Source organism: Cucumis melo, chromosome 11, assembly GCF_025177605.1.
Source record: "Cucumis melo cultivar AY chromosome 11, USDA_Cmelo_AY_1.0, whole genome shotgun sequence".
Classification (NCBI taxonomy): domain Eukaryota; kingdom Viridiplantae; phylum Streptophyta; class Magnoliopsida; order Cucurbitales; family Cucurbitaceae; genus Cucumis; species Cucumis melo.
The window spans coordinates 3,873,405-3,888,962 of NC_066867.1; the positions used below are offsets into that span (position 1 = coordinate 3,873,405).

The 15,558-nt window shown below is 28.6% G+C and overlaps 1 protein-coding gene and 2 non-coding genes across 3 annotated transcripts; all 3 read right to left on the reverse strand.

Moving 5' to 3' along the window:
- Nucleotides 1-3,145: 3,145 nt before the first annotated feature.
- On the reverse strand, nt 3,146-3,308 carry LOC127144093 (U1 spliceosomal RNA). Its single transcript, XR_007815717.1, has one exon. It is a non-coding gene; the product is annotated as a U1 spliceosomal RNA (small nuclear RNA).
- A 682-nt stretch (nt 3,309-3,990) lies between these two features.
- On the reverse strand, nt 3,991-4,152 carry LOC127144092 (U1 spliceosomal RNA). The gene has a single exon (XR_007815716.1). It is a non-coding gene; the product is annotated as a U1 spliceosomal RNA (small nuclear RNA).
- A 1,151-nt stretch (nt 4,153-5,303) lies between these two features.
- LOC103499698 (protein CASPARIAN STRIP INTEGRITY FACTOR 2-like) lies at nt 5,304-7,572 on the reverse strand. Its single transcript, XM_008462749.3, has 3 exons — nt 7,129-7,572; nt 6,256-6,311; nt 5,304-5,653 (listed from the first exon to the last, which is right to left on the reverse strand). Exons 1-3 carry the CDS (start codon nt 7,205-7,207, stop codon nt 5,513-5,515), a joined length of 276 nt encoding a protein of 91 aa, XP_008460971.1. The 5' UTR covers nt 7,208-7,572; the 3' UTR covers nt 5,304-5,512.
- Between the last annotated feature and the right edge of the window lie 7,986 nt (nt 7,573-15,558).

Consider the following 15,558-nt stretch of genomic DNA (forward strand, 5'->3'; position numbering starts at 1 on the left):
ATATGCTACATAACCTATTTTATTTTTTCTTTTTAGGAAAAAACGTATTTTCAATGTATATATTTTTTTTAACCTAATTATTTCACAATATGCTACATAACCTAATTATTTAGAATGTATAGGAATTTTTTTATGACTTCTATATTGCTCATAATTACTAATCTCAACATTTGATCTTCAAATATAAATTAACAAAATACAAAATCTTTTTTATCTCTATTTTCTCAACCTATGTCCATTTTATAGTTCTTACAAGTTTTGGCCACGAACTCTCAATTCTATATACAATAGTTTTTATTACACTTTTTAATTATTTGTTGGTAGAAAAATAAAAGTTATAATTTATGTTTAAAACGGTTTGGAATAAATTACGAAAAAAAAAATGTGATTAAACTTTGGAACGTGTGTACTAAATTTTGAAAAAAAAATTGTTAAAAAACAGAAAATTAAAAGGATACATTATGTAACAAATTAACCCGAATGTTCTATATACAAAATGTTTATTATAAAATTATACAAAACCGGAAATAAACGAAAAAAAATAAAATACATTATCAAAGCCTACAAACGGCTATTACAAGAGTACCTCTTCAAATAATTTCGAACTCCTTAGTCGCAACGTCCTACATAAGAGAAGAATATGATTATTATTTGTAATTAAAACACAATAAAAAACGTATGAAAAAAAAATTAAATATACATACCTTTTTAGGACGAAAAATTAAACTCCAAATGAAGATTGAATCGGGAAACCGTAAAAATAAGATTGATTTTAATTTAGTAGCCTCAGAGTTTTGATTCCATTCCAAAAAAATGAATGGAATTCCATCATAGTTATAGGAAAATAAATAAAGGACAAAAATGTATAGAAAACATATAGCAAAAACCATAGACTAAAAAGACATGGAAGAGACAACGTACATGGTAACGGTAATGAATACAAAAGATAAGTTACAAGCACATAGAGGGTACAAAAGACACATGGTAACAGTAAAGAAGAAGAGAACTTACAGAATGTAACTTAAAACCACAGAGATGATACAAACAGGAAGAAGAATGCAGTGAATCAAAAGAGGAAAGGTGCCAATATATAGGGGAAAGATGGGGCAAGTTGATAGGACTTGGAGGGAGGTCAACAAAAATATAAAGACCAAAATAGCAAAGTATAGCCAACTATCAATAAAATACAGGCCCTATCTCTCTGCAACTGACATAAAGCATAGCATAGTCAAAGCCTATATACTGAAACCTATAACAGAAGCATACCCTACAAAAACATGGAAGAGACAACACTGGACAGAAAGGAAGAAGAGACAACACTGGACAGAAAGGAAGAAGAGACAACACTGGGCAGAAAGAATACAGAGAAGAGTAAAATAAATTTTGTAACAGAACAATAAAACAGAATAGAAGAGTGAAATTAATTTTGTAAGGAAATGTGAAGTCAAATCCATACACTAAAAAGACATGGAAGAGACAACAGTAAAGCAATAAGACATGGCAAAATAATAGAAAGAATACATATACAGAACAATAGAAGAATTGAAAATTAATGTAACAAATTTGAAAATGAAACAATTGTACACAGAGAGGTAATACTAAAACAATTGTAAAAAAAAAACAACAATTGTAAGAGTATTACAGAAATTTGAACTCATCATGGTCGGAATTGCATACATTCATTATAAAATAACACATAGCTAAAAAATTGAGAACACAGAATACATAGGTAAACAATAGAGAACACAGAATACATAGGTAAACAATAGAGGTAAACAATACAGAACAACACAGAAGACATAGGTAACAATACAGAACAACACAGAAGACATAGGTAACAATACAGAACACATAAGACATTGGTAAACAATAGAGAACAATGCAGCAGAAATTATAACTCATCATCGGCTTTAAAAAAAAGTGGATTGAGAACTCCAAACCTCCCTACCAAGCTCCAATGGCTACGTGAAGAATCTGTCCTATTGCCAATCGAAGGACCCGAGAGCATAAACGAACCACGGCGGCAAGAAGGTTTCAAGGAGCCAAAAGCCACGATTCCAAAAAGGAAATCGTGTTCGGAGCCAACGAATTCGTCGGCTTCAACGAACACAGAAGCCCTTTCGGAGTGAGAGAGACGGATGAGAGAGATTTAGAGAGAGATTCGGCGTAACGAAATCCGGTTTCATCGCGAAAACGCAAGGGCAGAATGGTTTAATCGAGGGAGAAGACGAAACCATCGAATGGATTAAAGGATTTCCACGGAAAAAACCCTAATCCACCGGACAAAAGATTACGAACAGAAACCATACAAAACTTGAGGGAGAAGACGAAAGGAACGAGTGTATTAGAGGATGAAAGGAAAAAAACAAAAATCGACCGGACATTAGATGAACGAACAGAAACCCTAGAAAACATGAGGTAGAAGACGAAACGGTTCGTGGTTTCCATGCGGGAGATGACAGAAAGAAAGAAAAAGGAAAAAATATCGAGGAATAAGGGTTGAGAAGAAGATGAAATCGGTTTCAACGAAAAATCGAAGACGGATTGCGCTGAAGGACGAAATGAAATCGGTTTGAAGGATGAATCGAAGACGGATTGCGCTGAAGAAGGAAACCGGATTCACGAACACGCGTTATCGCCGTTCGAAGGAAGAGTGAAATCGTGTTAAGGAAACCCTAAAACTAGGGTTTCCTTAACATTGGGCCCAAACGGGGGTTAGGGTTGGGCTAACCCAACCCCACAGCCCAAACCCTAACCCCACAGCCCAAACCCTAACCCCTAAGCTTTGAGCTTCAAACTATCTTAACTTTAACAATTGTATCAAATCAAATTAAACCCTTTATTAATTCATAGTCTAAATAACATTAATCCAAATTGATATTATTTTTCTTTTTTCTTTTTTTTCGATCCAACTTATCTTTTAGGCAGAATTCCATTGAATTGTCAAGATTCTGGGGATTCGATGGCCTCAAATTTTAGTGAGGAGAAAGGAGAAACATCGTTATTTTGTTCTCTTAATTTTTAATTTGGTATTATTATAAGGGAATTGATGAAGCACCAATAGTTGGATCCAATGGTTTGCTTAAAATTAGCCATACACTATACTCATCATCGGGCAGTTGAAAAAGTTGAAACTAAGGAATGGGCAGGGGCTGCGCGAACGCAAGCCCCCACTACCACAAATTATGACGTAGGCTCTGCCACATTGGACAGACCTTAAGGTAGCACCCTTCCAAAGTGCAATGGAAGTCACTACCCTAGGCCATGGACCTTTTTGATCGCCCAAAAGACCCCGTCCAGGTAAGTATGTTTCAACGTTGCCACTCCCATGTCTTTTATACCCAATTTCCGCCTCCCTTCTTCGCATTTCCCCGATGTGGGAATCTTCGACACTTCCAAATGGTTCTTTCTTGGTTTTTCATTCGAAATTACGAAATATTTTATGCTTTGTAGAAAAGTTATGTTGTTTTTTAGAGTAAATAGGTTTTCTTTTATAATTTTTTAGAAGTTTTCTATAATTTGTTGCATTTATTTTAGTATCATCCTATACTTTAAACAGCATTTTATTCTAAATTTTGAATATATATTAAATATAAAATTTATTATATTTCATAATTTTTTACCGGATACTGAAAATATCAACTTACATAAATGTTGAATTTATGCAAGTGTGGAAATTTTAGACCAAAATATCTAACACATTAACTACATTTATGATCATTGAAAATTACAATGTAATGAAAATTTGATCTTACGCACTAGTCTTATTTGCAAGGCCCAACATTAGCAATAAAATGTTATCAAAATTAATAAAAAGTAAGAAATGTAAATCTACCTATGTTGGTGGTTCTATATAATCAACCCAAGAGAATATGACTATCCCTTTATGAATACCTATCTCATTCAATTTTTCACATCACACAGTACACTGTTAATTTATAAGCCGATGTAGTAACGAAGTTATACACAAACAATTGATTCTTAAATTGGGAAGGGGCCGCGCGAACGCAGGCCCCCACTTCCACAAATTATGACGTAGGCTCTGCCACTTAGGACAGACCTTAGGGTAGCACCCTTCCTAAGTGCAATGGAAGTCACTACCCTAGGACATGGGCATTCCTGATCGCCCAAAGACCCCGTCCAGGTAAGTATGTTACTACGAGGCCCCTTAGTCTATTTTTATACCTTCTCCGCGCCTCACCTATCTTAACGTTAGCGATGTGGGACAAACATAAACTTCACATTCTCTTCCACTTTTCCATCTGCTACCCTCCTTTTTATCCCATTCCTTCACCAAATATATCTACTCTACTTTCCTTTTCACATTTTCCCAACTTTCCCTTCTATTCATTTTCAAAATAACACCAATTTTACCCTCTAAACTATGGTGAAAAAATGTAGCACACAACACGGTACGTTTATAAAAATATATAATTTTAGAACATGTATCATTTTTACACCAAAAATTCAAAATAAATGGATGAATTAATTTTATATACTTTAAAAACTTAGCTCGATGGATTTCACACCCAAAGAGTTAATGTTATTATATATCCGTTTTTAGTCGACTCAACAAGTATTCTATATATGTCTACTCATATATGTTGCACTAACAAGCTTTCAATAAGTGTCGACATGTGTCAAACACCGACAAACTAACAAGCTTTCAATATATATGAAAATATTTATATACTCAAGAAAAAAAGGTTAATGTAAATTCAAATTTTAATAAACTACATGAAGTTGATTACAATAATTAACAAAAAAATCTAATGAAATTAAAAGTTTAAAAGTACAAATGGGTAACAAATCTCGTGTTTCCCGGTGGGTTGTACAAGATTAGGAACCAAAAGTATTTTTTTTAATCCAAACAAAAAATAATATAAAAGTATGTGTTTATGGTGTAGATTATTTTAATTTGAGTTATAATATTATTTGTTTGATTGTAAATTATTTTAATTAGTTTGTAAAGGAAGTATATAAACATTGTAGTAAACAATAAAAAAGACGATGTATGTAAAATAGTAAAAACCATAACGAATAATAATTTTAAAATAGTGTTTATTGTAGCTGATTGGAGACTTTTACTACAACAAGAGGTATTATTATAATCTTACATAGTCTTTTTTCCAATCGACCCTTTAAGCTGTGTTTATACGAGAGAAATTACGAGCAAACTAGTATTAAAAAAAGGAAAATAATCGTATAAAACAACCAATATTCCAAAATACACAATATATAATTATATATATATATATATATATATATATATATATATAGTACTTAGTAACTCAAGCAAAACATTACAAAGGCTTTATATTCATATATATATATGTGAGTCTATGATCATATATTATACAATATATTATATATGATTAATACATATATATTATACTTATACTATATATAGATATATATATATGAAACAGATGATATTTTTTTTTCTTATTATTTATATATGTTTATAAGGTTACTCCCATGTTGGTGATGATATTTATTTGTTCTGCCCTTATCAGTTGGGGATGAGCTTGAAAGGAGGCTTAACAAAGGCTGGGGCTGGATCATATCTTCCATAGTCTTTGGTGTTTACCCTCAAAAGTCTTTCATGGATGATGTCTTCCATTTCATCACCTCTTGTCTTCCTCTTTGCATCCTGATAAATATATTACGTTCGAAACTTTACTGAACAATAATTATTGCTCATGTTTGATTCTTCAATAATCATTTGGTTCTCAATCGTTTGAAAATGAAAGTCAAGTTTTCTCTTTTAAAGAAAACAACGAAAACATTCACAAGGAAAACTTATTATTGTGTTCTAAAATTGAAGATCTAGTGTAATTGAGTGATAGAAGCAACGAGCTACGGTAGCTTGCGAATTGAAATCGGCTGACAAGGAAGAAAACATGGTGAGATATTGATCAACCTCGAAATTAAACTTCTACACATTCCAAACACCCACTTAATTCTCAAGTCATATTGTTAATATATAATTTACCCAACTCGATCACAACTTCAATTATTCATATTAAAATTAACCTGATTATTATTATACATTAATTAAGTCATTTTATATAAATTTTACTCCTAACGAACATACTTATTTCATTAAGAATACAACTCAAACAATTTTTTTTAAGCGATCTCTGATTAATTAGACTATATTATGATATTCAAGTAGAGTAAACCCATTAATTTGATTCTAAACTAAGCAAAAGAAAATTAAAATTTTTAAAAAGAAAACTAAGAAATACAAACCTCATGCACAACTCCACCGTTAGCAACAACCTCAGGAACCAACTTAGATGGTCGTCCTATAAAGAAAAAGAATATCACATATCATTTTAACTTGAAAAATACGTTTTAATATTTGTAAGCAATTTTGAAACCGTAAAAATTATTTAATTTTAATGATATGAATTAAAACCCTAAATCGATTTTAAAGAATTAAAAAGTGTGTTGGATCATTATTGTAACAATTCCAAACTATTATGGACTAAAAATCATCCATTAAAAAAAGTTAACAGCTCAGTTACCAATAAAAAGAATGAAAATAAAGAAGAAAAAAGCAAAACTTATTAACTATAAAAGTTATATTCTTAATTCGCACCACACTTACATAGTATACGCATGCAAATTAATAATATTTTGTTTAGAAACTAACATGGTTCTAATCATTACGGTTCCTTTTCCTCGTCGATTACAAATCTAATTATTTCTTTGAAAAATACATGTTAATTATGTTTGAATTAAGTTCATTTTGATTTTATAACCTACAAATTCAAACCGAATGAAAATAACAAAGTAATATATACCATAAAGAAGTAGTTTTTGAAAATATGCATTAATCAAGAAGATACACTAAATTAACTATCACTTTATATACTTAAGATAATGTGTATGTATTCTATAAATCCTACCACCGACTAAAAACATGCGTTTTTTCATATATTTCTAATAAACTTCTTACATATGAACAAACACTACTAGAAAAGATGGCGGTCGTGGTACGTTTTTCTAAAAACTTTTCATGATGATACAGTTCATTTTTGTTGCTTTTAGGTTGAAGAATATAATGTCTAGTGAAATTTAAAACAAACAAATTAAGAGACATAGAAAGAAGAAACCAACCTGCAATGCAAATGGAGGATAAAAAAGAGGTTGAGAGGAGGAGGATGAAGATGAAGCTAAGCTTGTACTTAAGAAACATGATTCCCAAAAATATGATAGAAAGTAGAAACAACCTTAATAATTAATATGACCACTTTTATATGTTTTTTCAAAGTTGGGTCTTCTTTCTTCTTCCTCTTCTTCTTCTTCTTCTTCTTGTTTTTCCTAAGAGCATAGACCCAAATGAAGCTTCCTTATGTATGATTTGAGGGACATTGGATTGGACATAAAAGTGATGGGGTCTTATAGATAAGCTAAAAGTTAGGTTATTTAATTATATTTTTAAAGAATAATTATCTTTGATTAATTTTGCTTTATTAATGCTTTTGAGTTTAAAATTCAAATGAAAAAGGAAGAAAGAGACCACTTTTCTTTTGTTGGGGCACTAAGTCTAAACCAAGACTTAGTGGATTTTAAGATATATATATATATATATATATATATATATATATATATATATATATATATATATATATATATATATATATAATTAGGGATTAGCTTCCCACTTGAAATTATCTCATTACCCTTCAAAGTGTTTGAAGAAAAAAAAATGTAAAAATCTATGGGATTGGACAAATTATTGATGTTGATGCATCTTTGGTTAAAATTAATGTAGGTTTTCTCCTTCATCATAAATGTGTTCATGAGTGGTTGAATTCGATATAGGGATGATTAAAATATTGATTTCAAAAAAATATAGAGATTTCAATTTTACAGAGATATTGATAGGTGACTTATTGTTAGTGTTTTGTACTTTTAAGCTAAGTTATATACCTTGTTTTATAATTAGTATATATTTTGATATAGAAATTCACAGAGTATATCAAATTTTATGAATATTAATATATGATGTATCAAAAAAATCAATCAATTCTTAATATCGATGTTCAACTCTCTAAATTTACGAATATACCTACATATTGACAAATAATTTACATAGTTTAACAATGACCTCTCTTTAAATATTTTAGTCTGAATTTGAAAGCAAAATATATTTTACTATGATTTGAGGATGAGATTTGAAAATTTTGGTTTTTTTAATTTTAAGGACAAAAGTATAGTAAACTATGTTTAAGGGAAGAGTTAAGTTGTTTATAAGATAAAAAATATCAGTGACACTTTACAAAACTACTCCTAGTTAATTTTATAATGACTTTCCACTACCATCAATAACAAGAGATGATTATTGATAATGATAAATCGATCATTCACGATCGAATATGGTATGGCAATTAGAGTGTCATTATTAATAAATGACTAAGGATAGATATGACATTTCTATCAAATATGAATATGAGTAGTGATAAAAATAATGACTAATAGCATAGAAATTTCCTCTTCTTTTTTCTTCTTCTTCTTGTTGTTGTTGTTGTTGTTTTTTTTTTTTTTTTTTTTTTTGGTAGTGTAAGAATGTGAATAGGTACATAAGAAAGCAAGCAAAAAAATTCAAAATAAAAAATGTTTTAAACATGATTTCATTTAGGTTAAAACTTTTTGCTCTAAAAGTGATGTTGGTTAAGATAAAAAAAAAAACATATTCTTAAAAAACTTTTCTTTAATTTTTAATATCTATCTTGAATTTTAAAAACATCCCTTAAAAAACAAATGAAAATTCTTAATTGCAAAAAAGCATTTTTTTAAAAGAAATATTAGTATTTAAAAACTTTAGTATTAAATAATAATAAAACAAATCATTAACTTTTTCAAAATTTTACTCATACACTTAGCGCAAATAGAAAATCAACCCCAACATGAAAAAACAAATAAAAAGATAACAAATGACTATACAAATTTCCACTTGACGCGTAAAGGAAGGGGTCAAGGTAAGATTATTATATATTAAAACGATAAAAAAATTTTACAATACTAATATCCAAAACAAAGATTATTTTACGTCTAAACAAACATAACTCAATTTGACGTAATATCTAAACCTTAAATTTTAAATTTACAAATAGTTACTTAACCCTAAAAAAAAGTAATAAAAAATGTAAAGCTATTTTGGTATGTGGTAAAAAAAAACAAAGGGGTAAAAAGCCATTGGGATTTGGAATATATTCTTTGACATTATTGAAAGAAGAAACAAACAAATATTTGTAGGTGAGTGATGAGGTATTATTGGATGTGTAATAAAAAGTGAATGTAAGGACTGTAATGCAAAACATTTTTTTTGACCTTTTTATGCAAATTGGCCATTAGTGGATTACATAGTTTAATAAGGAAGTGCCTAAAAAAGAAGAATGAGAGTTAGGTTGGTTTATAAAGTAACCTTCTTTTTTCTTTTGTGGAAATTATATATAATAATAATGCCATTATTATTGTTAATTATCCTTAAAGACAAAACACTACACACCAAATACCACTAAATTGTATCATGGAGAATAAAGAGATGATATCACTTTCTTTCTTACATCTAATACCTTAATTACGACCAAACTATCTTTTTAGTTATTGAATTCTAAAGAATAAACGTATTTATTCTTGATTTTCAAAACAAAATACATTTGATTCTACGACAATTTTCTAATCATCAAAATTTTAAATGTTTAAGGACTAAACGAGTTTATTATAAAAATTCAGAGATTAAAATGCTATATATTTTTTGAAAATTCGAGAAACTAACGAAAGAGAAAAGTAACTTCTCCTATCACTATTATTATTATTATTATTTAAATTTTGATCTTAGGTTAAAGAATATATAATATATTTGTTACACTTTGGATAATGTGTAGAGGTAGTTTATACTTTCAAAGATTATTTAAAAATAATATGTGTTTGAAATTAGTTTAATGATGATGCTTATACTTTTTTTTTTTTTTTTTTTTGTGAAGATTGATCAAAATACAAACACGTCATTCCATTTCTTGAGATTTTCATGAAAATCTGTGGTGAGAAAAGTAGTTTAGTAGATTATATTAAAAATGGATTGGTGAATAATGTTATCTCTGAATTGGCTGCCCAAATCACTTTAATTATTTTACATCTAATATAAACATAATTCATATTCTAAAAAATGACCAGCTTGTTGAAGAATAAATTGATGGTATCCATTGTATCATTTTTCAACAAATTCGACATCCTATGATATAGAATTAATATAGTAAACGTGATTGCATGGTAGGGTTTCAAAACGTTACGCTTTTTGTTTTTAAAAGTTGAGTTTGATTTAGTTTAGTTTTCACGTTTCATAATGTTATAAACAATGACAAAAAAACTCATAAATTTTAAGAAGTTAGAGCTTGAAATAATCTAAGTTTACAGAGAACATCGCTGCCTTGTTGGCGGTATTAGTATTATTTTAGTTTATATATATATCAAGTTGAGAGAAAAATCACTAAATTTGTCAGTGTGGTTATAAATTTACTCTTGAAATTTGAGCTTTATTTTAGGTTTTCCGTATTTATTTTTTTTTAACTTTGATTTTTAATTAAATATTGAGTTCGTGTTAATATTTATTAATTGATTTGAAATAACTATGAAGTGAAATGTTGAATTTAATTTTAATATTCGTGAAAGAAATCATTTTAAACTACTTGATAGACGTTAATACTAAAGACGAAGTCTTAGTATATTTATTGTCAAATCGAAGTTAAAAGTGCAAATTTTGAAACATATGAAGCATATTAAAACAAAATTCAAATCTCAAAAATAGTAGAGACTTGAAATATTTTAGAACTTAAAAACCGAATTGAAATCAAACCCAAAAGTTGATAAATAAACACGTAAGTAGAAATTAAATTCAATACTACTCAAGGATGAAAAGGTAATTTTGCATAAATGTGTAATTCAATGTTAGATAAAAAAGAGGGTTTCTTTGGTGTGTGTGTGTGTGTGTATATATATATATTCCTCCACTTTTGAGTCCAATAATAGTGGTATTTTGTGGGAGCTTTTTTCACCATTCTCCATCTAGTGGTGAATGTGAAAATATCAATTGTAATTTTTTTTTTTTTTTGTAATTTTTAGTAATTTAGGCAATATTCTCTTGCATATTAAAATTTTCCTTTACCAAAACAGTAGCTAAAATTAGTATTAATTTGTTACTAAGTGAATATTTCAACTATTAGTATATGTTTGTTGTGAGTTTCCTATATTAGTGGATATTTCATATTTATGAGCCTAAGCTTATAGGGAATGGAAAAATTAATATCATACATACGTGACAAATAGGTAGGACATATTGAATTTAATGCTAAGTTTAGGAAATATTCTTATTGTTATATATATATATATATATATATTTGTCTATATTTATACCCCAACCATTTAAATTCTGATTATAAATAGCTTACTTTTAATAGTATAAAAAGAGAATTATAGCAATTAATTTAGTAATAAAAAGATAACAAAGAATTTATGGTACGAGAAGAAAAAAAATCTATAGTAGAGAATGATGGATGGTGGGAATAAAGTAACTAGATTGTGTTGATTAATTCTACAACGCTCTAGAAATCTGATTCTACACCTAAAATGTGAGCATGTGATATTGTTTATAAATAAATAAAATACATGATTGTGAGGAATTTGAATGGACTAACACAAAAGTTCCAAAGAAGGTTAGGAGATAGAAATGAAACACAAATAGTAGAAAAATAGAAGAAAAGAAAAAAAACTTTTTTTTAAATGTATATCATTAATAAAAAATTGTTTTAAATCGCTTATAATTATAACAAAATTTCATAGTCCTACTAATGTTTCTCAACATGTATTAGTGATAGATGATAGTAGTCTATCAACATATTTGATAAAAAAAAATTATAAGAAGATTAGTAGGTATTTAATTTATATATTTAGATTAGTTCTTAATTTATAAAGTATTTCTAATTAATTAGTTAATTAGTTCTTATTTTCTTGTAAGGCTATAAATAACCAAATATGATTAGGGTTTTGTATGAAGGAGCTTTTGGTCCTTTTATTTCAATAGAACATTATTCATATAGCAAGATGAATTTGAATTTTTTATAGGTTGTTTTAAAATATAGCAAAATGAATCAACATATTTATAAATATAAGGTCACTAAATCTTGATAGATTATTAATTATCTGTCATTAGTAGATATTGATAATAAAGATGGTATTGTCATTTAAAATAAATAATATTTTTAAGGCTAAATTATATAAAAACATGTCTTTCAACTTTGCATTTTGCGTAAAAAGCACTTCTAAACTTTTAAAAGTATCCAAAATACTTCTAAACTTTCAAGAGTTTAAAATATTACCAAACGAGACCCCGTTATAATTTGTTTTAAAATTGATTCTTTTCGAACTCAAAATAACTTCAAATAGATTTATCACTATACTAATGATAGAGATATTTTAATTTAGAGTTATTTTTGCAACCAACGAGATATGAATAGTTTCAACTTATCTATTAATAATTGTGAAAGTAGGTTTTTTTTTTTAACTTTTTAAATTCAATAATATTTTTAAAACAAAACTTTAACAATTTTCATCTAAAACTAATCCCAAATATATTTTTGAACCCTTTTGAAATGTCGATGGAAAAGTTTCGAAGTATTGTTAACACAAGATACAAAGTCGAGAAATATTTTTTTTATAATTGAACCTTTTTAATTAATAGTGTAATTGTAAAAACTTATTAAGGATATATAGTTGTTTTGATTTTTCTTTCTTACTTCTTGTTTTTTTCTTTTGAAAAACCATCCCATGCAAATTCGAAACCAACCAATATTTGAAAACAATAACCTAGCTTGCTAGCCTTAGAAGTCTAGCAGATTCAATTAGGAAAGTTCTCCCACTAAACTTGCAGACAAACTTTTAGTTGTTTGCCACATGATTCTATGACTCGTCTAATATGTCGAAATTGTCACACATTCGCAGCCTTGGCTGACCTTAAAGAATAATAACCTCTCTTCCACAAGTGATCTTATAATAGTTTAAGTTGATCTCCTTTACTACCTTTGCATAACTGTGATGCAATCAGACTCCATAATGATTGAGTATCTACTAATCTCTCAACAGGAATTCAACTATCCCTCCCCTAACCTCCATTTAACAATGGGATCAAACTCCTTATGAACGTGTCAGCAACTTTGCCCCTATCACAGATTATTCCTGTCACAGTTCGTAAAACAACCCATCTCAAAGCTCATATACCCATCGCCCCCAATCTCCATCTTTCATCACAAGATTAAAGACATAAGAAATGAGAATATACTGCGGTTGTTTTGAAACTTAATTATTTAATATTACTGTAGTTTTATTCATTCTTGTCTCTTGATTTATATGATTAAACTTACTAAAGATTATCAACTAAAGTATGTCCTTTGAAAAATGAGAATGTAGTGTAAAGTCAAAATAGTTATAACCACTAATAGGATAGGATGCTTAGGCTAAATAGTTGGTTATTTGTTTAATGGTTTGTGTTTGGAGTGTAAAATATTTTAGTTTGACTTATAATAGGATGTGTTTGAGGTATAAACTATTTTAGTTCAAGAACAAAATAGTAAATATTGAAGAAAAAAAAATGATGAAAGTAGAAATAGCAAAAACTATAGCAAATAGTAAATGTTTTAGCAAATAGGAGTTTTGAAATAATGTTCAGCACAGTAAATTGAGGATTACAAAATAATATTTATTGCGACAAAGGAGTGATTATTTGTAATGCCCCAGGCTCAAGATTCGGAATCCAAATTCAGCAACTAGCCTCGACATTTTCCAACATCTCCTGCGACCTAGCAACATTATCGTTGCTTGTCTTAAAGGTTTATTAAAGTAAAATTTGTTCTCACAAACTAACATGAGTTCCTATGATTATTGAGCCCTCGAAAAGAAATGTGCGCTTAATTGATATGAGTAGTAACTTTCGATTCTTTTAAGCATTTCTTAACCTTACTTTTATATTCTTAAAATACATCTCATTCAAATGTGATATTATTGCATTCATGTCTCCTACTAAACTCAGTTCATTACATTATTATAGTTTTAGATAACTTGCATCAAACAACCCATAAGTGATACCCTTTAAATGGTTCGGGACTTCGACTTTGGCCTTTAGGCCCATAATTTTATGTTTTGTTTTATTTTATTTGTAGTAAAACAAATTGTAACATATATTATTCATTTCTTAGGAGAGAGAGCCAATCCATGAACTTTGTATAATAACTCTGAAGGATATATAATCGGTAACACAAAGCAAGTGATCATTAACAGTATCCTCACAAGATCTCATTTTCACCCTCTCTTTATCAAATACAAAACAGTGTTAAAAGAAGTCTGAGTACTTTCATTTCAAATTTAAGAAACAACGTATTATCAATTATCATGAGGATACATGCATTATTCTTCTCTTTAAATATGATTGTAAACAGTCATGATAAATACTATATCTCTATTTTCATTTTACTCTCTCTATTAGTATCATTATGAACAAAACATTGACATTATTGGTGTGAGAAACTTGCACGCGAACCTTGAGCGCTCTTTCAGCTTGATCCTTGCAAGATCTGACCTATGTGAAAGTATTTGAATTAGTCATGTCGAATCGAGTATAATCCAGTGTCTATGTTATTACAAGGAGTGTTTAGCTTAACTAAGCACAAAGGGAATTACTTACCCCTTGGGGATGTTAATATTGAGACTATTTATAAGTACATTAGTGTTAGAATGGTTGGGAGTTCAGGACCTTTGAGGTTGTAAAGTGTCTATGGCAAGCTCGACTCTATAATTTTTCCTCGTAAAACTTTGTCGGCATGGTTGGTGAACCCGAGTACTTGACTTTTTTGATTTGAGATTATTTTTTTTTGTTTGGGTCCGACTGTAATTTTAAGCCTATTTGATCTGTCATCCATTCGTTAAATTTTTTATTTTAAAATCTTATTAATTCTATCCAAATTGATTCTAGGATAGAAAGTAGATTTGATTGAGTGAGAGATTTTTTATATATAATTAAAAAGAAAGCAAATAGGAGAAAAGCATGGAATTGCAAAGTCTTTCAATGGGGGACCAATGGTTCACTAATTGAATTGGGTCATTTAATACCAAACAATTATAAAAAGATATAATTTATTTTGCTTTTATTTATGAATGAGATTTGACAAATAAAAGTTTGGTTCAAATTTGGTAAGAGAAACTACCCCACTACCAACCATTTCCTTTATATCTTCTTATTTAGAGACATGTCATTGCCTTATAATTTGACTACCTTTGAAATCATTCTAATCTCTCGACATCATTTGTATATTTTGATAGGATAACCATGAATGAATCTAATGAGGTTAACAACAAAGTTTAGAATGTCAATGTCGAAGTAGATATCAAAAGCTTAATTTTACAAAAAAAAACTCGAAAGAAACATCGATAAACGATTGATTTTGATGACTGTTAAGATATATAAACTAAAAAAAATTAAAAATTAAATTAAATTAG